The sequence below is a fragment of the Monodelphis domestica genome, chromosome 7, assembly GCF_027887165.1.
Source record: "Monodelphis domestica isolate mMonDom1 chromosome 7, mMonDom1.pri, whole genome shotgun sequence".
Classification (NCBI taxonomy): domain Eukaryota; kingdom Metazoa; phylum Chordata; class Mammalia; order Didelphimorphia; family Didelphidae; genus Monodelphis; species Monodelphis domestica.
Window position 1 is genome coordinate 7,696,167 of NC_077233.1, and position 21,695 is coordinate 7,717,861.

General features: G+C 40.9%; 1 protein-coding gene across 3 annotated transcripts in view; it reads left to right on the forward strand.

Moving 5' to 3' along the window:
- Window positions 1-21,695, forward strand: part of AMPH (amphiphysin) — a 195,272-nt gene that overhangs the window by 87,137 nt on the left and 86,440 nt on the right. For all 3 annotated transcript variants that reach the window (XM_056804142.1, XM_056804143.1, XM_056804141.1), the window contains exon 2: window positions 6,742-6,822. In XM_056804142.1, the coding sequence (XP_056660120.1) occupies window positions 6,742-6,822 (81 nt within the window). The remainder of the gene's footprint in view (window positions 1-6,741; window positions 6,823-21,695) is intronic.

Consider the following 21,695-nt stretch of genomic DNA (forward strand, 5'->3'; position numbering starts at 1 on the left):
ATATATTCAGATTTATTAATATCTATCCAAGATAATACCTTAATTAGTATCGATCTATATATTCAGATTTATTAATATCTATCCAAGATAATACCTTAATTAGTATCTATATATTCAGATTTATTAATATCTATCCAAGATAATACCTTAATTAGTATCTATATATTCAGATTTATTAATATCTATCCAAGATAATACCTTAATTAGTATCTATATATTCAGATTTATTAATATCTATCCAAGATAATACCTTAATTAGTATCTATCTATATATTCAGATTTATTAATATGTGTGCATATACATTCATTTATTTTAAGGTTGGACTTTAGTTGAATGTAGTAGAATTATCAGGAATATTAGCTGTGGGAATTATAAGAACAGATGGGCTTTGCTAGAAAGGTCTCTAGAATAGGGGGGGTGTTCATATAAATGCTGAGAGGCAAAGGGGAGACAGAGTTACAAAAATAAGGAGCCATTTTGGAAAAATGGAGAGATGAGGAGGAGGAAAGAAATTTACCAGAGGTGGGTCTGAAATTAATAGTGTTCTTGGGCTGAGGTGTCAGAGAAGATGCATCCAATTAGTTTCCAGCCTCTCCATCTCCCCAACAATGAAGGCTTGTGAAGTCCATGGAGAAGTTCTTAAGAATTGACCCATAGAGCCCCTGAAAGCCACTGTGAGAATGTTCCGATATGAAATTATTAAGTAAAAGGAACCATCAGAAATGCCAGTTTGGGGCCTCACTTTCCTTTGACCCCAGATCTCCCTCTGATTACCCAGACAAACCTTGGTGGGGGGTTAACATTACCACTCACAAATGTTTATAGGCAGCAAGTGAATAGAGTCAGGAGGTTGAATCCTGAGTTTAAATCCAGCCTCTGGCGCTTACTAGCTATGATGCTGGACAAGTCACTCTAAACTCTGTTTGCTCAGTTTCCTTGTCTGTAAAATGGGGATGATAATAGCAGCCTCTTTCCAGAGAGGCTCAAATGAGATAACAAAGTGCTTAATAGTGCCTGGCACAGAAGTGGTATATAATGCTATTTGTACTATCCACCCATATGTATGTCTATGTATATGACATTTGCTGTGCTCATGTCCACAGGACAACTTTCCCCATCTCAGGTTCCGCTGTATCTCCAGTTGGCATAAGGAATTAAATGGGTTTCTTTTTTAGTTTTGTGGAAGCTGCAGATGACAAGGGAAGGCCAGCAGATGACACAGAAAAGGTTTAGAAACTCATAAATGCACACCTAACCCCAAATTTACATAAACTAAAGGAGTCATAGTAGTGAACTCTAAGCACAACCCTTACTTCCTGCATACTTTGCTGGACTGCTCTTGGGCAGGCCTCCATCTGGCAAATGGGAACAATCCTTGTCCTGTGTAGGTGAGAATCAAGCAGGAACACCGATGTGAATATGCTCGGGAAGTTGTAAAGCTCCATGCCAATGGAAGACTCCTAGCCAGGAGAACCATCACTTCTAAGCCAAGAGTTGAAAGGCCCCCCTTTGGCCTCCAGAGCAGCCCTTTGTTGGGCAAGGATCCTTTTGGTAAATGCCCAATGAGGAATCAAAGACCTTTAGTGAGGAGTAGCAGCCCAGGCCAATCGGAGGCTATACCTGACATCAAGTTGAAAAGGACCTCTTAGCAATTGCCACCCATTACTCCAAGCAAATCAAGACTGATTTTCACATAAGAGTCCTTCTAATAAATACTCCAAAGCAGCTCCCATCCCTGACTCCGTGCCCTCAGTACTCTTTTTCTCAGGTCAGACACCACCACTTCCTTTAGGTGACTATTGTATGGCAGAGATTCACATTCTAAAGGTCCCTCTGGAGAACTTCAGTATCAATTGTGAGACGTGGGAGATACTGAGCCATGACTGTAAAGCATGGAGCGCCTGCATCAAAGAAAGCACTGTGGTCCATGCTCCGTGTGGTCTCTTGTGGAAATGCAGCAGCTCAAAAGAAACATGAGATGTGCAAGTTTAGAGACGTCTCCGTCCCAAGCATTCACACGGGCTATTGTCCCCAAGCTGTGGTAGAGCTTGATGAGCCATAGGCAGACACACTGTACATTGGCCCTGACAAAGTGATGTCATTTTGATCCTCTTGCATAGAAAGGACAACCGGTGCCTCCCATAGACCTTCTTCTAGTCCAGTAATGGCCTTCCCCAAATATAGGACTGAACCCTAGACTCCACATTGTTGAATTGATTTTAATACATCTTGTTTTGGATTCAATTTTTAAAACCCACATATTTAGATCTTCTTGTGAGCAGAGCCCACCTTCCAGTCAGGACTACAAAGATGAAAGTTATTTTTTACTTAATTAAGCAAAAAAGCAGTCATCTCACCAAGTGATTGTCATTTATCCATTTCAGTTTTGTTCTCAGTTTGTTCACCAATAGCATTAATCAGCCATCAAGCATTTGCTTTTTCCTTCAGGAAGATTTTATTAGATTTCCCCCCCCAATTATGTGCAGAACAATTTTTAACATTTGTTTTCTGACATTTAGCCATCTAAAACTCTATTTCTCCCTTTTGGAGACAGTAAGCAATTTGATGTAGGTTATACAGATGATTCATTACATATTTCCATATCCATCGTGTTGTGAAAGAAGACACATATAAGAAACAAACTCATGATGAAGTGAAAAAAGGCGTGCTTTAATCCACATTCAGACTCCATCGGGTCTTTGTCAGGTGGTGGAGAGCATTTTGTATCGTGAGTGCTTTAGAGTTGTCATGGATCGTTGCTTTGCTGATAAAAGCCCAGTCATTCACAGCTGTTCTCTATACAATGTTGCTGTTCCTGTGTACAATGTTCTCCTGGTTCTGCTTAGTTCATCCTGCATCAGTTCGTGGAGGTCTTTCTACATTTCTCTGAAATCCTCCTGTTCATCATTTCTTACATCATAGTCATTTACCACAGCTTGTTCAGCAGTTTCCCAATTGATGGGGCATCTCCTCAGTTTCCAATTCTTTGCCACCACAAAAAGAGCTGCTTTAAATATTCTTGTACAAATAGATCCTTTCTCCTTTCTTTGGTCTCTCTGACAAACAGACACTGGATCAATCATGCTCCATGATGATTATCGGAAGAAATGGAAGTGTTTATCTGGGAGAAGAAAAGACCAACTGAGGACATAAAAACTGACTTTAAGAATTTGCAGGGCTGTCTTGGGGAGAAGACGATTCCATTTGTTCTGCTTGTCCCCAGGGGACAGAAGGAGCAGCTGTGAGTGGAAGCTGTATGATACGGATTCAGACTCATTTTTATGGGAATACTTGCTAACAAAGAAAAGTTCCCCAGAATGGAATGGGCTGCCCCAGGACCTACTGGATGTGTCCCTCACAAGACATGTTCAAGTAAAGGCTGCATGATCAGTTGTTGGGGACTTTGGAGAGAGAATTCTAGAAGGCCTCGGGTGTCCATTCCCAATTTCATAGTCCGTGCTTCTGTGTGGCTTTGTGTCATATAAAATGGCACCACCATACATGAACCAACAACAGACTGACTTTTTCAGAGTATTGTCCCCCTCTTCTGTATCTGGCATCTTTGTATTTATCTGATCATTTTAATGATTAGGAAAGTGATGATTTCAAAGATTAGGCCCTTCCTGGAACTTCACAGTCCTTAGCAACCTATTCCTATGTCAGGCCCAACTGGGGACCCCCTGCATGGGGGTCCCAAGGGGTAAGAATGCAGACGGACTCAGGAGGGCTGGCCGGTGACTTTGTTTACTGATTTGAGGTGCACAATTTATTGGTAAAATGACAGGCTAAAGAATTAGGTAAGCCTTTTGTGAGAACAGTGATTGGCAATGATGTACAAGATAGAAACAATGGATGCAGATTGCCTCAGTGGCCCTAAGCAGTGTTTTCTGTAGGATGATAAATCACAAGTAGCACATCAATTCAACATGTCAACGTATGACCCAGTTCTGTACAGAATACGGTATGTTCTTCTTACAGTACTCTTGCTTATTATTTTCTTGGTCGGACATCCAGAATTTTGGGGAGAGGGAAATGTTTGCTTTTTTCATGCTATGTGTCTTACTGCTTGTAAGTGAATGGCTACCCAGAGGCCTTGCAATTTGGGGTGCACTGAGCTTGTTTCCACAGCCTTGCTGAATGGAAAGCCCCCGACTTCCTAACGACCCAGAAGTTTTACGTCGTGGGGTGCATTGGGCATGGGAGCCCCTGATCTTTTGTGCTGCTCCCACATTCATAGACATTGCTGATTGTTCAAATGGGTACACGCCAATTCTATTCCCAATGCATATGTCATCACATTCATTTAGGAGTTCCCTCCAATGCAGCATGTCTCAGCCCCATCCTGTAACTCGCTTGTCCGTGTTCTCCCCAAAGTTCTCGGTGCTGGAGCTCTTCCTCAGTTTCTCCTGGCATTGCACAAGTACAACAGAGCAATCTAGCTGCCTGCCTCTCCTCCCTTCTTCTTAGCACATGGCCGGCCCCTCTTCTCTCTCTGTCATTGGCTTTCTGGATATTCTGTGTTGCAGCCGGCTCCCTCCTGCCATGGCCGATGGTCACAATGCTCTTGCAGCGTCCTATGGAGGCAGAGTTGTTTGATGTAGCATCACTGATAACAATGAAAAGATGGCCCTTTGCTGCATGAGAAGCTCCGGATCAGTGAAAGAGCTTTGCAGTTTCTGGAAATCAAGTCAGCCCCATCTTCTCCATTTAGCAAGTGACTCTGGTTTGCAAGAACATAGTGCCCTTGTAGGATTTAGGGAGAGCCCCCTGGGCCCCCGGGCCCCCCTTATTGCCGAGTCGGAGGAATAGAACGTCCTTCCCATCTGGCACCTTTCGGCTCCTTCAGGATTGGCTGGTAGGTGGGTAGCATTCAGATGGCTCGTAGCAATCCTGCTTAGAAACTGATGCTGAGGTGGATTCTGACCTCATCCCTGAAGATGCTTCTGTCACCTGAGCATTTGGCAAGCCTGGATCTCTCCATCTGCCTCCCAAGGCAGTGTGTCCAGCAGGCCAGGAGCCCTTCTGCCAACACCAAGAATAACGATGGGGTGAGGGTGGAGGTTGATTGGCAAAGGGCTTCAAGGTTTCCAGAACCCCTACATTGGCCTTTTTGTGCCTGTGAGGTAAATACAGCTATCCCTTCCTTACCACGGGAGCGAGGGTGGCCGCGCTCCCGTGGTCTGGAAAATCCTCATCAACCTTTGGGGCTTTGGCAAAGGTTCATGTCTCCAACTTTAACTTGAAAAAAGAAATTGTATATATTTATGGCCTTAAAAGATAAAGTACTGTACAGTGGTCTCACACAATACTGTACATATGTTTGATGTTTTTCTGTTTCCAAACTTTCTCTGTCATCTGTTTGCCTTCCCATCTCATCGGCAGCTTCCTCAAAACTCCCCCCAAATTCTCAGTGAATATCTTATGGTGACCTGCAATGTATCAAAACTGTGATGGAAAGTCTTGAGGGGGCAGCTGGGTGGCTCAGTGGGTGGATTAAAAGTCAGGCCCAGAGATAGGAGGTCCTGGGTTCAAATTTGGCCCCAGATACTTCCTAGCTGTGTGACCCTGGGCAAGTCACTTCACCCCCATTGCCTAGCCCTTACCACTCTTCTGCCTTAGAACCAATACCCAGTATTAATTCTCAGACAGAAGGTGAGGGTTTAAAAAAAATCAAAAGAAACTTTGTGGGGGCAGCAAGGTGGCTCAGTGGCTATAAAACCAAGCCTGGAGACAGATGATCCTAGATTCAAATCTGGCCTCAGACATTTCTATCTGTGTGCCCTGGGCAAGTCACTTCACCCCTGTTGCCTAGCGCTTACCACTCTTCTGCCTTAGAACCAAAACCCAGTATTGATTCTAAGACAGAAAGTGAGGGTTTTAATAAAAAAAAAGTCTTGATATAGGAGGGATACCTGTAATTTTACAAATTAAGAACTGAGGCTGAGAAGTGATTTAACTGATAGTTATGTCCTACAATTAGTGTGTCTAAGGTCGAATTTGAACACAGAGCTTTGTAACTCCAAGAGCATTGCTTTAGCCACTATGCTACCTAACTTCTTAATGTGTCCTGCACACCAGGTCAGCCCTCGGGATGTTTGTCAATTCCCCATACTTCTGGCTGCATGACAGTCTACCTCCTTTTCCCCCATCAAACACACCTTTTAAGATTGCTCTTAGACAGCCTTGGGCGGCTGGCTGGGTGGTGGCACACACACACACGATGCCAGGAAGACTCATCTTCCTCAGTTCAAATCTGGCCTCAGGCACTAACTATGACCTTGGGCAAGTCTCTTAACTCTGGTTGTCTCAGTTCTCTCACTTGTCAAATGAGCTGGAGAAGGAAATAGAAACTTATTCTAGTATCTTTGCCAAGAAAACCCTGAGCGGGGGCATGAAAAGTTGAAAATGCCTGAATAAATGATACTTGGGTTCTCTGAAGCTGGAAAGCCTTTAAGTTTGGTCCTGGCCAGGGGTCTGTCCTCCAAAGGCCAGCCTGGCCAGACGCTCACCGACTGCTGGATTGCTGGAAGGTCGCCCAAGAGGTGATGAAGGCTTTGGGCTCCGGAAACCCAACTGGTCATCCAATAAGGGCTATTTGCAAACGTCAGAGAATGCTGCTCCCCTTAGATGAGGGGGCTCTTTAAGAGAAGTTCTCCTGCCCTAAGCCTGGGACTGAAATGACTTGTTTTCCTTAAAGAACACCAGTAGACTGAGGCTTTCTTTTATTTGTGCACCTTCAGGTTCTTCAGAAACTCGGGAAAGCTGACGAAACGAAAGATGAGCAGTTTGAGGAATATGTGCAGAACTTCAAGCGACAAGAGGTAAGTTCCAGGTTGTTTGATCTGCTTCAGTGATCACCAGTGGTTTGCGCTTGGCTTTTCTTCCTGCATGTGACTCAGATCCATTCAAACTCATCAGAGAAGGTGGGAGAGGTTCCCACATGTCCACTGATATCAGTCAGGGCCTTTTCTTTCTTTTTTTTAACCCCTCACCTTCCATCTTGGAATCAATACTGTGTATTGGTTCCAAGGCAGAAGAGTGGTAAGGGCTAGTCAATGGAGGTCAAGTGACTTGCCCAGGGTCACACAGCTGGGAAGTGTCTGAGGCCAGATTTGAACCCAGGACCCTCCCATCTCTAGGTCTGGCTCTCAATCCACTGAGCTGCCCAGCTGCCCCCAGTCAGGGCCTTTTCAAATGTTTAATAGGAACTGGGGTAAATTCCAAATGATTGAACAGGAAGAGCAGCTCGAATTTAGGAGGGTTACAGCTCCCGACTTTTGCAAAGCTGATAACCAACTAGTCTAACATGAATGGCGGGTCTTTTGGTAAGATGTGACTTTCACATAAGAATTCCAGAAAATTGTGTCTCTTGCAAAAATCCTTCAGTCAATTGCTATGCGCAGTATAGTACTATCACTGTACTGTAGCTCGTCCAAATGCAGAGAGCCCATACCCCCCAGCTCCCGCCCCAAAGGAAGGTTTCTGGAGTTAAATGAGACTCTTTCAGAGGGTCTTTCTAAACTAGATTTTTAAGCTTAATTTCCCAGAAGGCTTTGCCCAATGTGGTCAGGTGCTGGCTAAATTGCAATAAACAGAAATTCAATTCTGCTGATGTCCTGCATTTGAAAATAGAGAGAAAAGGGTTATTTTGAAAAGAAAAACTAAGTGTGATGGCCAGGAAATGAAATCACCATTTACCATATGAATGTGATGGCTAGGCTAAAGATGGCAGTGGCGTAAGGAGGATGGGGAGGCCAATAGAAGAGAAAAAAATAAAGAATGGGATATTTCCCCAAAATGAGGTGGGGAGTTGGAGTGAGAACCGCTCCATGTTCCCTCACTTACAATTGGCATGCTGGTTGATTTTGCTTAATTTCGACAATTTTTGTAATACGAGAAGTCTCCCTATATTTGGGGGATGGGATCATTGGAAGTTGACTGATTGAAGAGAATCAACCCAACTTTAATAAGGGGGGAGACCTGGGAGTCATCAACAGAACTCCTAAATCTGTTTTAGACAGTCTGTGGGTATGTTAGTCCCTTGCTTGGGCTAGCCTGATCCAAAGTATACCCTAGGCTTGGGAACTATGGGCACGTGGAAAACAACAGCAAAATAGGACTGCTTAAAAGCCAGGCTCCAAGGTCCCAGAGATAGCATCTGAACTTAAGAGAGAGACTGACTCCATTGTGCCCAAACTGAGCAGTGTCCCATCTCATCACTTCCTTCCCTTGGTGGAGGTAATTGTCTTGGATCATAGGGAGTCCCTCTATCCTTTTTCCACAGGAAGAGCTTGCCTGGCCAATACCATTGAGCCCTGTGGAGCAGGCAGTTCAAGGTGTTTGGGTTCAATAATTGAGGGGGAAGACCTCTCTGTCCCTGGTTTTGAGGATCTGGTGGCCTTTAACATAGGCACACTCACAGGAAGAGGAAGAAACTGAGAACAGGCTTCCCTTGCAAAGATCACTAGTGTTAAGCAGATTTCCAGATTCTTTAGACTCAGTCTGAAGTTCAGTGGTGTAATGGATAGAATGCTGGTCCTGGATTCAGGAAGACCTGAGTTCAAGAAAGAACACCGAACTGTGGGTCAGGATGCTTGAGTTCTAGTTTCACCTCTGGTTACTCTATGACCTTAGACAAATTATTTAACCTCCCTTGACCTCAGTTTCTTATTTGTAAAAGGAGGGATTTGGACAAGAACCTTTTGAGCAAGGAGGTCTCAAATTTAGTCATCTTTCCCTCTCTGTGCCCATTCTGGGAGAGGGAAATGGGGAAGAGTCTGTAAACATGGAGGAAAGTCAGCGTGCCCCTGTTTAGAGCTTACCTAGCTTGAGTATTTATCCTCTGCCCTTTTAAAAATATTCCAGTAAGTATACTGGGAGTTGGTGCATCCCTCAGAGACAACAAGCTATTTTCACTTGGATTTTTCTTGTTATAAAACATGCCTTCTTAATGATATTTTAATATCGCAGTAATCCAAAAGCCCAACCTTTGAATGTACCAAGCTGAGTTGGTTATTTCCAGAAGAAGGAAGCACTTGGCATATTTTATGTAAGGTGACCTTTCACTGCATCTGTCTGGAGTTCTGTTGACTGGGCCAACTCAGACTGATGATTATCTCTGCAGAGTAAGACAACAAGGGATGTGGTTTAGCCAGTGACTGCCAGATCATCTTTTCCTCCTTCCAAAAGCAGAAGAGGATGGATTTTTATGCTACTTCTCCAGAATTTATTATAGCCAATAGAGAATGAAAATGACAATCAAAACAATGAGAATTTATTAAGTATCTACTATACTATACTGGACACTGGGCTAAGTGCTAGGGATACAAAGATAGACCATAGATAGACAGACAACTCATGCTCTCATTGGGCTCAAAATCTGATGGGCCAGATAGCACAAAAAGAACTCCATACAAATGGTCTATGGATAAAAAAAATTGGAAAGAATGAGTCTTCTTGCAGAAGTCTTCTTGCATGCTATGTGGCACTTGAAGACAGTCATGGAATTTAAGAGATGAAGGTGAGGTGGGTGAGAGAATTCCAGACATGAGGAACAGCCAAAGAGAATGACCTGGATGAAGCGATGGTGTGTTTTGATTGAAAAGCAATAGTAAACCAATGCCACTGGATGGAAGAGTACATGGAGGAAAGCTTTCAGGTATAAGAAGATTGGAAATATAGAAAGGGACTAGGTTATAAAGAGCTTTGAATGCCAAATAGAGCATTTTTATATTTGTTTCTAGGGTGAAGATTAGTGAGAAAATGGGGATGGTAAAGGTGCCATTTTAGTTTTAAGTTTTCTGGGTCAAGAAATCTTTTTATATTATGGAAGAATAATTGAACTCTTTCATTCTCAGAGATTTTAATATTCTCAGAAATTCTAGCTAGAAGTGTAAATTTAGGGGTATTTGAACAAGAAACCCTATTCCGTAAGAGCCATTTTGGGATGGATATAGTCAATCAATGTATTTAACAAGTGCCTACTGTGTTGCCAGGTGCTCTTCTAAGCTCTGGAGATAAAAAGGAAGGCAAAAAAGGGTCACTACTCTCAAATTCACTGTATAATGGGGTAGATGACATGCAAATAATTATGTACAGACAAGCTATAAAGAGGATGAATAAGATGAAATTAACAGAGGGAAGATGCTAGAATTAAGGCAGATTAGGACAAGCTACCTATAGAAGATGGAATTTTAGTTGGGATTTGATGGAAGCCAAGGAAACCAGATAACCCAAATCAAGAGGAAGGGCACTCCAGGCCTGGGAGGCAGACAGAAAAAAATGCTTAGATTCTGGAGATGGGGTATCTTGTTTATGGCACAGCCTAAAGGCCAGCGTCAATGGATCGAAGAGTATGTGTCTGGGAGCAAGGTATAAAAAGACTGGAAAGAATAGGAAGGGGCCAGGTTATGAAGGGCTTTGAATGACAAATAGAAGGCCAAATAAGAGATATAGAGCATCATAAGATGTAAAAAGAATGATTTTAATTATATTAAATTAAAAAGTTCTTGTACAAAGAAAACTAATGTAACCAAAATTAGAATGGAAACAACCAACTGGGGGGAAATGTTGATAACAAATTTCTCTGATAAAGTAATAGTGATTTCTCAAATATATAGAGAACTAAGTAAAATTGATAAGAATACAGGTTATTCTCCAACTGATAGATGGTCAAAGGACATGAATAGTTTTCAATTGAAGAAATCAAAGATGTCAATAATCATATGAAAAAATGTTCCAAGTCTCTCTTGATTATAAATATGCAAATCAAAACAATGCTGAGACCCCCACCGCATACCTATCAGATTGGCCAATATGACAGTAAAGTGATAAATGTTGGAAGGGATGTGGCAAACTTGGAAAACTAATGTTTTGTTGGTGGAGTTTTGAACTGATCCAATGATTCTGGAGGACAATTTGGAACTATGCTCTAAAGACCATAAAATTGAGCATACCCTTTGATCCTGTAATACTGCTACTGGATCTGTATCCCAAAAAGATCATTAAAAAAGGGAAAAGGACCTTGTACAAAAAATATTTATAGCAGCTCTTTTTGTGGTGGCAAAGAATCGGAAATTGGGGAGATACGTATCAACTGGGGAATGGCTGATCAATTTGGTATATGTTTGTGATGGAATTCTATTGTGCTATAAGAAACGATAAGCAAGAAGATTTCTCAAAAAGCTGGAAAGATCTACATGAAACGATGCAGAGGGAAATAAGCAGAACCAAGAGAACGTTGTACACAGTAACAGCAATATTGTTTGATGATCAACTGTGAAAACTTGGCTACTCTCAGCAATACAATGATCTGGGACAATTCTGAAGGACTTCGGACAGAGAATGTTATTCACCTCCAGAGGAAGGAGTGAAATGGATGTGGATCAAAGCATACTATCTTTCATATCAGTTTATTTATGGTTTTATTTCAGGGTTTTGGTTTTGTATGAGTGAACTCTTACAACAGTGACCAATCTGGAAGTATATTTTGCATGATAATACATGTGTGGCAGAGGTCAAATTGTTTACCATATCCAAGTAGGGGAAGGGAAGGAAGGGAGGGAGATGATTTGAATCTTATAATTTTGGAAAACATGTTGAAAATTATTATTATATGTAATTGGGAAAATAAAACATTTTTGAATGAGAAAAAAAAATAGTCCAAGTATGAGGTAATAAGTATCTGTGCCAGGCTGAGGGAAAAATCAGAGGAGAGAAAGGGGTATGTTTGAGAAATGTCTTTCTAGTGGTCAGTTGTCATCACAAGGTCAAAAAAATGGCCAAGTAGGAAGGATCCAGGAACCTGTCCAAAGACTTGGAGATGGGAGACATCAACATATCTTGGCAACATACTTGGTTAGGCATATAAGTTAGGTATAAGGTAATTTGAAGAGGAAGAAGGCACCAAAAACTGGGGAGAGCAGGGAAGACTTCTCAGAACTAAGACCTGAGCCTTGAAGAAACATGTGGCTATACAAGAATAAAAGAAATATTAAAAAAAGAAGAAGCATGTGGCTTCTGAGTGGCTGGCATGAAGATGGAGGGGAAGGGGAGATAGCTCATGTAAAAGAAGAGTTTCAAGCTTGGGGAATAATTAATAGTTCAATGTGGCTATGAAGTGAAGTTGGCTGTCTTAGGGTAAGACTGTAGGGTATTTTGATTACATGGCTGAGGGGGTTTTATCTGATTTTAGAAGGAATGAGGAGCCAGTCAAGTTTAATGAGTAAGGAACACAACTGTAGCAAACCTATGCAGAAGATTGTGTTGTTGACTGGGTAAAAGTTGGATTAGAAGTAATTATACCAGGGTCAGCTAGGTGGCTCAATGGATTAAGAGACAGGCCCAGAAATAGGAAGTTCTGGGTTCAAATGTGACCTGAGACATTTCTTAGCTAGGTTACTCCTGGCAAGTCTCTTAACCCCCATTGCTTGGCCCTTACCTGCCTAAGGCCTTCTGCCTTAGAACCAATATATAGCATTGATTCTAAAATGGAAGATAAGAGTTTAAAAAAAGAAATAATTAGTCTTAGTAGTCCATATGAGATCCAGGAGGGAATCATGTCATAGTAGTCAATGGAGAAGAGAGTGTCCAAGCAAGAGATCAGTGATCAATAGTATTAAAGGCTTCAGAGCTTTTGAGGATGAGCACTGAGAAGAACTTATTGGATTTAGCACTTTTAACGCTCATAGGTAATGGTTTCTTTATTAGAGGTTTATGGATAGATTTAATGGGGTTTGCCTTACTCAGTAAATATCTCTGGCTCCCTACTACCTCTACCATCAAATGCAAACTCTTCTGTCTTTCATTTAAAGCTCATCACAACTGCTCCAACCTACTATTATGTCTTTAACACACTCTGTCTAGACTCTAGCCAACAGGTCTCCTTGCTTTTCCTCACACTTGACATTCCATCCTCTAATCCTTTGAAATGATTATCCTTCTTTCCTCAAATGAACCTTTTCCTTCTTCCTTCCTTTCTTATAATGTCAACACTTGGCTCAAATGCCACCTCTGCTTGAAGGCTTTCCCTTTGCCATGCTGGTCAAGTCTCTCCCTCTGAATTTCCCTTTTCTTCATTAGGTGTGGAATTTGAATATACTTGTACATGTAAATGCTATTTCTCTATAGTACAGCATGAGTCTCCTGAAGGCAAGGATCGATTCACTTTTGTCTTTATTTTCCCAGTGCTTGACACATAGTAGGGGCTTAATAAATGCACATTGATTGAAGAGTGAGGAATTATCAAAATGTATTATCATCTCCTATGGGATGCATGCATTTGGACCTGTGCTAGACTTGGTGTCCAAGGTCCTACTACCATGCAACAATGACCTGGGGTTCTGTTCTGACTCCAGAGATGTGATACTCTTTAGAGCACAGTCATTTTCATATTTGTTTTCCATTCTTATTTCCATCTCCATTGTATTAAATTAGAAACTTCTTGAGAACAAGAAAGGAATAAATTCTAGTTGTTTTTGTTTTTGGAATATCTCTACTGTCTAGCCCAGGACCCAATTATGAGTCTAGTAAGTGTCTCTTAAATTAAACTGAATTGATTACCCCCCAAAGCTGGATATAAACAATGCCTGGAGATGTGAAAACCTCTGCATAGACTATGGTTGACTCATCCAGTAGGGTTGGGACTCTGTTTCTCAGGAGCTCATGAATAAATAAGCCTCCAGCCCTCAAAGAACAAATGGTTAGATTCAGGATTTCTAATTAGAAAACTCACTATTTTATATTCCCTTGGCTTTCTTGCCAATACCAACCCATTGGCTACTGCTTCTACAGTGATATGTGGGCCTTGCAGGGAGGAGGGGGGTAGGGATTTAACAAGCAAATAAAGTCAGGTTCTTATGGAAATAGTGGGAAATAAATGATCTTATAAAATACCAGCTGTGCTGAGGTCTCTGAGATGGGAATTAAAAATGCATGGAGATCAAGGCTGGGACTTGTGCACTCTCTTTAAATGCTGGAAGGCCAGTGATTCCTGAGGACACAATTTAGGGCCTGGAAAGGCTAGATAAAGGGGTTTTGGTCACATTCACAGGACGGCCAGCCTTTGTATGAGCCTGTGGTTCTATCTGTGATGTGTATGGGGAAAGGAGGAGTGTGTGTGTGTGTGTGTGTGTGTGTGTGTGTGTGTGTGTGTGTGCAGTGTTGAAATGGAAAGGCATAAATACAGTTCATGAAAGAAAAAACTGAGATGAACTCAGCCCCATGGAGTATTTTGAAGTTCCTTTGGCTCTAAGGCTGAATTTATCCTTGATCATTCTGCACAAAGAATGATAGCAAGTCAATAAAATAAATTATAATTCATTTTTTTCAGTAAACAAATATTCATCTTATCTCCTTCCCACTTTCCCCACCCACCCACACACACTGAAAAAGAAAAAGAAAGTCAAAACATTTATATGCAGAGTTAAACAAAACAAATTCCTTGGTTGCAGGGTATACTGTTTGGAAGCCACCTACACTCAAAGGTCAAAGGATTAGAGAAAACAGAATCCCAGATCCCAGAATTCCCTCAGCAGACATGGAATCTGGCCATTGTCAAAGAAGGATCCCTGGAAATCTTACCCAACAAATGGCCTCCCTCCCAACTCTCCCACTCAAAGACCTTCAAAGAAGGAGAACCCCTTTCTCCCTCCTCTTCAGGCAGTCCGTTCCACTTTGGGACACCCTCCAATTGTTAGAAAATAATTCCTTGAAATTTTTACCGATTATTCTTAGTACTGCCTAAAAATCACTAGAGATATCCTATCTCCTATCTCCAAGTCTTTGAACAGGTTCCTGGAACCTACTTGACCATTCTTGCTGGCCTTGTGATGACAACCGACCCCTAGAAAGCCAGCTTGATAGAATGGACAGAAGACTGGCTTCAGAGTAAGAATGCTTCAATCTTTTCTGTTACACCTATTGGTTGGGTGACATTGGGCAAATAGATTAACCCCTCAGTGCCTTCGGGCAACTCTTTAAACCCATAAATTGCTGAACACTGACTAGTCTACTTTGGTGGAGAAATGATTCAGAGCTTACACACTATCTAGCAAGACAGAGCTCATGCAGGATGAGCCTCATCACGCACACTCAAACAGAGACATTAAAACCAAGTTCAGTGGAATTCTCTTTGGAGTTGCTTACTGAACCTGCTGGTCAGATCTGATTGAAATTGCCTATTTATTATTTACAGAAATTTTCTTTCATTCTCACATTTTAACATTCTTCTCAAAATCATGTGACATTTTTATAGGACTGACAGGTTAGGATTGGACCCCTCTATAGAGGGACAAAGATACCCATGAAAGAAAAAATAAAGGTATATATCTTTGAATGATGTTAACATAAGGAGAAATATGTGCACTACTTTGGTGACATATGTAAAATTTTATATCATTTGGGCGGTAGCCTCTGATGTGGATTGGAGTAAGGTTTTTTTTTTTTAATTAATAGAATGTATTTCCAGGCATCTCAACTCCTCCTTTGCATCCCCACATCATAGAAGATATCATCCAGCCAACAGATGTGTATATATAGATTGTGGCATTGGTGTTTCCACTTTTCAGTCATTCTCTGGAGCTGAACATTCACAAGTTATTCTTCAAATATTCAGTCTGTAGCTGGGTAGAATGTTCTCTTGGTTCAACTTGTTTTACTCTTTGTAATCTTATGTCATTCTTTTCAGGTTTTTTGTTGTTGTTATTGTTGTTTTTTTAGTTAGCCTGCTCATCATTTCTGACAGTGCAGTAGAATTCCATCACAATCATATACCACACTTTGTTTAACCATTCTCCAATTGATGGACATCTCCTCAATTTCCAGTTCTTGGCCGCCACAAGAAAGCTGCTATAAATATTCTGGAACATTTAGTTTCTTTTCCTTTTTCCCTGATCTCCTTAGGAAATAGACCCAGCAACTGTATTGCTGGATCTTCGGTATACACAGATTTATAGCTCTCTGGCTGTAATTCCAAATTGCTCTCCAGCATGATTTTGCCAGTTCACAGTTCCATCACCAGAGTATTAGGGTCCCCACTTTTCCATATGCCTTCCAATATTTGTCCCTTTGCCCTTTTGTCTCTTTACCCAGTCTGATGGGTGTGAGATATGTGAACTTTAGATTACTCCACCCTAATTAGTCTAATAAAAACAGGAATGTCTACACCCATACTTAAGGATTAAGTACTTAGGAGGATGGCCTATGATAGACATGTGCTAGCAAATGACAAATCAGAAACAACTGACAGACTCCCCCCTGGGCTGTCCCAAGTCCTAAGTCCTAAACTACCATTGGTACATGTGAGACGCAGGAAAGTGTTATAAAAACCGTCTATATATTTCGCAGCAATTCCTCTTTCTGGCTTCTTTGGCAGCGAGAGGTGGCTGGTGGCAGAGTGCTGAGCGTTTCAGCATCTTGGCGTGATGATTGCTATTGTCCAGGTTTAGTGATGAGTTTTCCTTGATACCATACTGGAGGAAGCTGAGTAGCCTAGTTCAGGTGGGGTATCTTTACTGAGCTTTTTCGGAGTTTTAGGCTGATTCTTTCTCCTTTACCTTCCAAACACTATCCTCTTAGAAAGCCACTAATCTTCTTCAGAGACCTCATGGCGGATGACTTTGAATTCCCCCTGGCATAGGCCAGGCTGAAAAAAATCCTATACTTTTTCACTCTCCCTTCTCCTTAATTCCTTCCCTCTATATTAATTAAACCACCATAAATCTCCAAACTGACTAGGGTATTTTCTTTGGGATATTCCCTGGTGACCAAAATTAATTTAGATTAGGTCACAACTCTAAAATTATCCTTAGAGTCAATACCTCACAATGCTTATGGTTTGCATTTCCTTAGTCAGTAACAGTTTAAAGCATTTTTTCATATACCTATATATGGCTTTTATTTCTACATCTGAAAACTATCTTTTTGTAACTTTTGCCCATTTATGAATTGGAGATGGCTCTTATTTTCATAAATTTGATAAGATTCTCTACATATTTTAGATATGAGACTTCTATCTGAGAGATTGTGAAGAATTTCCCCCAATTTTCTTCTTTTCCTCTAATCTTAGCAATATTTGTTTTATTTGTACAATAGCTTTTCAATTTAATATGCTCAGAATTACCCATTTTACATCTCAATTCTCTCTATTTCTTCTTTAACTCATATATTCTTCTCCTATTCATAAATCTGATAGGTAATATGTTCCGTGTTCTTCCAATTTGCTTACATCTCTTTTTGTGTCTAGATTATGTATCCATTTTGATCTCATCTTAGTGAATGAAGTAGGACATTGGTCTATACCTAGTTCTGCCAAGCTACTTTGTAGTTCTAGCCAATTTTATCGAATAATGATTTCTTATCTCAAGAGCCTAGACCCAAACTTTTGTCAAATACTAGATTATTATAAACTATTGTTTGTTGTGTCTTTTCAGTTCCACTAATCATCTAACTTTCTTTCCTTAGCCAGTAGCAGATAGTTTTGAGAATTACTGCTTTATAATACAGCTTAAAATCCAATATTCTTAGGCTTCCTTCCTTTACATTTTTTTCATCAGTTCTTTTGATGTCCTTGAGCTTTTGTTCTTCCAAATGAATTTTGTTATTATGTTATTATTATTCTAACTCAATTTGATTGAGATGGCATTGAGTAAGTAGATTAGTTTAGGTAGTATTGTCATTTTAATTATCTTGACTCTGCCTATTCATGAACAATTAATGTTTCTTCAATTATTTAAATGTAACTATTTGTATAAAAAATTCATATAGTTATGTCCATGTAGTTCCTAGGCTTGTTTTGACAGATATATTCCCAGGTGTTTTATTCCATCTATGGTTATTTTAAGTGGAATATCTCTTTCTATCTCTTCTTATAGGACTTTGTTACTAATATATAACAATGCTGATGATTTGTATGGGTTTATTTAATATCTTGCTACTTTATTAAAATTATTGTTTCAACTTCCTTTTTATTTGAATCTCTAGGATTTTCTACATATATCATATCATATTTTTATGATTAAAATTATCTTGAGAGACTGCTTTTGGGATAAGTATGTAAGTTTATTGATTACATCAGGTTTATTGGTTAGACTAGCATCATAACCAGTAAAGTGATGCAGGTCTCCATGGTTCTCTCAAGACCAGGGACTACACATTCTGGATACAGTGGTCTAATAAACAGATTTTTTACGAGCTCATTTTTCAGCCCTTCCCTTTATCATCCCAAGACTTCTTTAATTGGTGATAGTTAATTAAGAGGTGGTCCATCAACCTCTCTACCTGTTCCCATTCCCATGTCATATTGTAAGCCAGAAGAAACCCTTTTCTCCTTCATTTATTAGCCAAATTCTGTTTTAAAAAAAAGAAGTTGACATTCCTTGGAATTCCTAAGGACAAAGAAAATGCAAAAAGAGGAAGACTAGATGGTATCACTGACCCAGATCCTAGACATAGGAATATACAGTAATTCTCCCTAATATGTAGGAATTCCATATATGAAAAATAAATTCTCACAATATGCAAAAAGAGATGGTTTTATTATATTTGTTCATTCTTATTCTTTCCATTTCTTTTTCTTAGTACTCTTGCTAACATTTCTAATACTATGTTCAATGGTATTAGCGATAATGGGCATCCTTGTTTTGCTCCTGATCTTATTGGGAAGGCTTCTAGCTTCTTTTTATTACAGATCATTCTTGCCAGTAGTTTTACGTAAATACTTCATATCATTGTAAGAAAAACTTCATTTATGCCTGTACTTTCCCTTGTTTTTAACAGGAATAACTGTGATATTTTATCAAAGACTATTTCTCCATCTATTAATATACTCACATGGTTTTCATTATTTTTGTTATTGATATTACCAATTATGTTGATACTTTTCCTTACATTAAACCATTCCTGAATTTTTGGCATAAATTCTGTTTGGTCACAATGTAATATTTTTACGATGTATGGTTGTAGTCTCCTGGCTGGTGTTTTATTTAGGATTTTCGCATCCACATTTGGTAATGGCATTGGTCTATAATTTTCTTTCTCTGCTTTTGCTCTTTCTGGTTTAGGTATCAGCGCCATGTTTGTTTCATAAAAGGAATTTGGTAAAACTCCTGCTTTATCTGTTATTTCAAATAATTTACTTAATATTGGGACCAGTTGGTCTCCAAATGTTGGGGTAAATCCCGCTGATTGTAGTAAGATTTCTGAGGGAGTTCTTTCCCAATCCTAGTATATTGCCTCACCCAATGAAATCCAGGAGATATCTATGGGAGGGGGGGGGGTCACAATCCTGGGTAAGGATTCAAACCAACAGACTCTAAATCTATAGGACAGAATTTATTTGATTCAATGAGAAGTGCCAAACAGTCTTGAACCCAGGTCCCTTGGCAGCCAGGAAAACTCACCTCCATATCCATGATCTTATTTGAAAAGTAGTCCCCAGGGTTAAATTGTAGCAGACCCTTGGCAGCACAAGTTTTTGAGGGAGTGCTTAGAATACGAAGTTGCTTGATTTCATGGGGATCTTGAAACAAAGAATCAGGCCTCCCTTGTATGCTCACTGCCTATGTGACCTCTCTGGGCTTACCTAAAATTCTGATAGGTGGCTTAGTGGATAGAGAGCTAAACTTGGAGTCGGGAAGACCCGGGTTCGCATCCTGCCTCCAACAGGTGATTGTCTGATCCTGGGCAAATGATCTCATCTCATCCAACTCCAGTTTCTTGGTAAAACAGAGATGATAACAGCTCCTGTGTCCCAGGGTGGTTGGAGGATCTGATGTGCAAATATTAACGCGCTTGTGTAAATGCTAGCTATTCGGGTTATTGTCCTGCTACCTAATTAGGTTACCATTTAATGGAGCTGCTCCCATTCAACCCTTTGGAGATGCTTCATTTGTGATGGCTCATTTTGCCATTTGAAAAGACCTTGTCCTCCTTTCTGGTCCTGCCTGGCTCTCCCCAGGTTGCTCTTTCACTTCCCTAATCTTAACTAACCCTCAACTATACCCCCCCCCTTTGTTAGAATTAAGGAAAGGGTCTGTGTAAGGCTTTGCTAAGGCCAGGGAAGGTCTTAGATCCAAAAGGATCCAGCTTGATCTCACGGTCTTATAGCTGGTTCAGGTTTACCAGGGATGGCCTCGATGACAAACAGGAAGCCAGGAAATCAGGAAAAGGATAGACTCCAAGAAAACGCAGCTGACACCTCCAGAGATGTTCTAGAGACCCCAACTGTCTTTTTCCCAGCCTATACCCTTCCAAAGTTCTAGAATCTTCCTGCTGGTCTCATGCCACTTCCCTGCAAAATGTCACCACTTCCCTTACAACAGTTGTCACATATTTAATATTTGAGCTATAATATCTCAATCATTTCATGGATTAGTATTTCCCTGAAACTTTGCCATCCCACTGTGCTCATTGGATCTGAGCTCACACGCTATTAGGCCATCCCTCTGGGATCCATTAAGGCCATTAGTCAGGATCACCCAGAATTCCAGAGCAGGAAGGGACAGCAGGGGCCATCGAGTTCAGTATGTAGTGGAACAGGAAACTCTTCAGAGCTCATTGAGCCTTTAATTAAGAGCTGCCACATCTGAAGACAAATCTTTCCATTTTGGGAAAGACCAAATTGCCCATTTATTCATTCAGCAAGCGTTTATTAGGCCACTGCTGTGTGCCATGCACTGGGCCAGAGTCCGAGGATCAAAACACAAAAAAAAGAAGGCAAAACACAACACTAATAAACCAGCCCCTGTCCTCAGGGAGCTTGCCTTCTATTGACATAACTTGTCCTCAGATTCATAAATATGAAATATAGACAAAGGGATTTTGAGGGGAGGAAGGGCCGAGGAAGGGGGGGATCAAGGAGGACTTCCTGTAGGAGATGCCATGTGAGTTTTGCTAGGAAGTAAACTTGGAATTCCAAGAGGTGGAGATGAGAAAGGGAGGTCATTTCAATTGTGGGGCACACAACCTGTATACAGGCAGAGAGAGGAGGTGGAAAATCATGGAGATACATGAATGAATGATGAAAAGCATATATTAAGGACTTACTGTGCTTTAAGCAATGTAACAAGTGCTAAGAATACACATAGAAAAGCCAAATGGACCTCCCCTGAAGGAGCTTACATCCTCATTGTAGCAACAACATCTCTAGGGAAGTGTTCCTAGGAGGGAGGAAAGGAGGACCCTATATTTCTAACTAGGCTGTTCCATGGCCAACAGACGGACTCCAAGCCCATACCCAAAGCCCCTCTAGCTTCAGAAAACCAGACAGAACTCCATTGGCGTGATATTCAAGGACCCAGGTTCACACGGATAATTTTGCCCCTTCCTCCTGGGGGAAATGTCACCCTTCATCACCTTCATCTTCCCCTCCTCGCTTCCTCATTAAAACTGGGACAAAAGATAAAAGATTCGGCCCTTACGGGGCTGCTGTCCTTGCTTCAGAAGGCTCACCACGAGCCAGGGAAACTGTAAATGAGAGAGCTCCTGCAGGCTTCTCCTTTGACAAGCTGTTGTCCTCTAGCTTGTCAGTGATCTATTAACTCGTCACACTGTGAGGCCTGCTCCAGAGCCCTGGGGATTGCCTCCGTCTCCAGAGCTCGGAGATGTGCCGCTAACGGATCCTTTGATCCCAGGTGATTGCAGAATTATAGCCGTATTAGTTATCGGTTAGCGAGGTCCCTATTCTGCTCTCATTAAG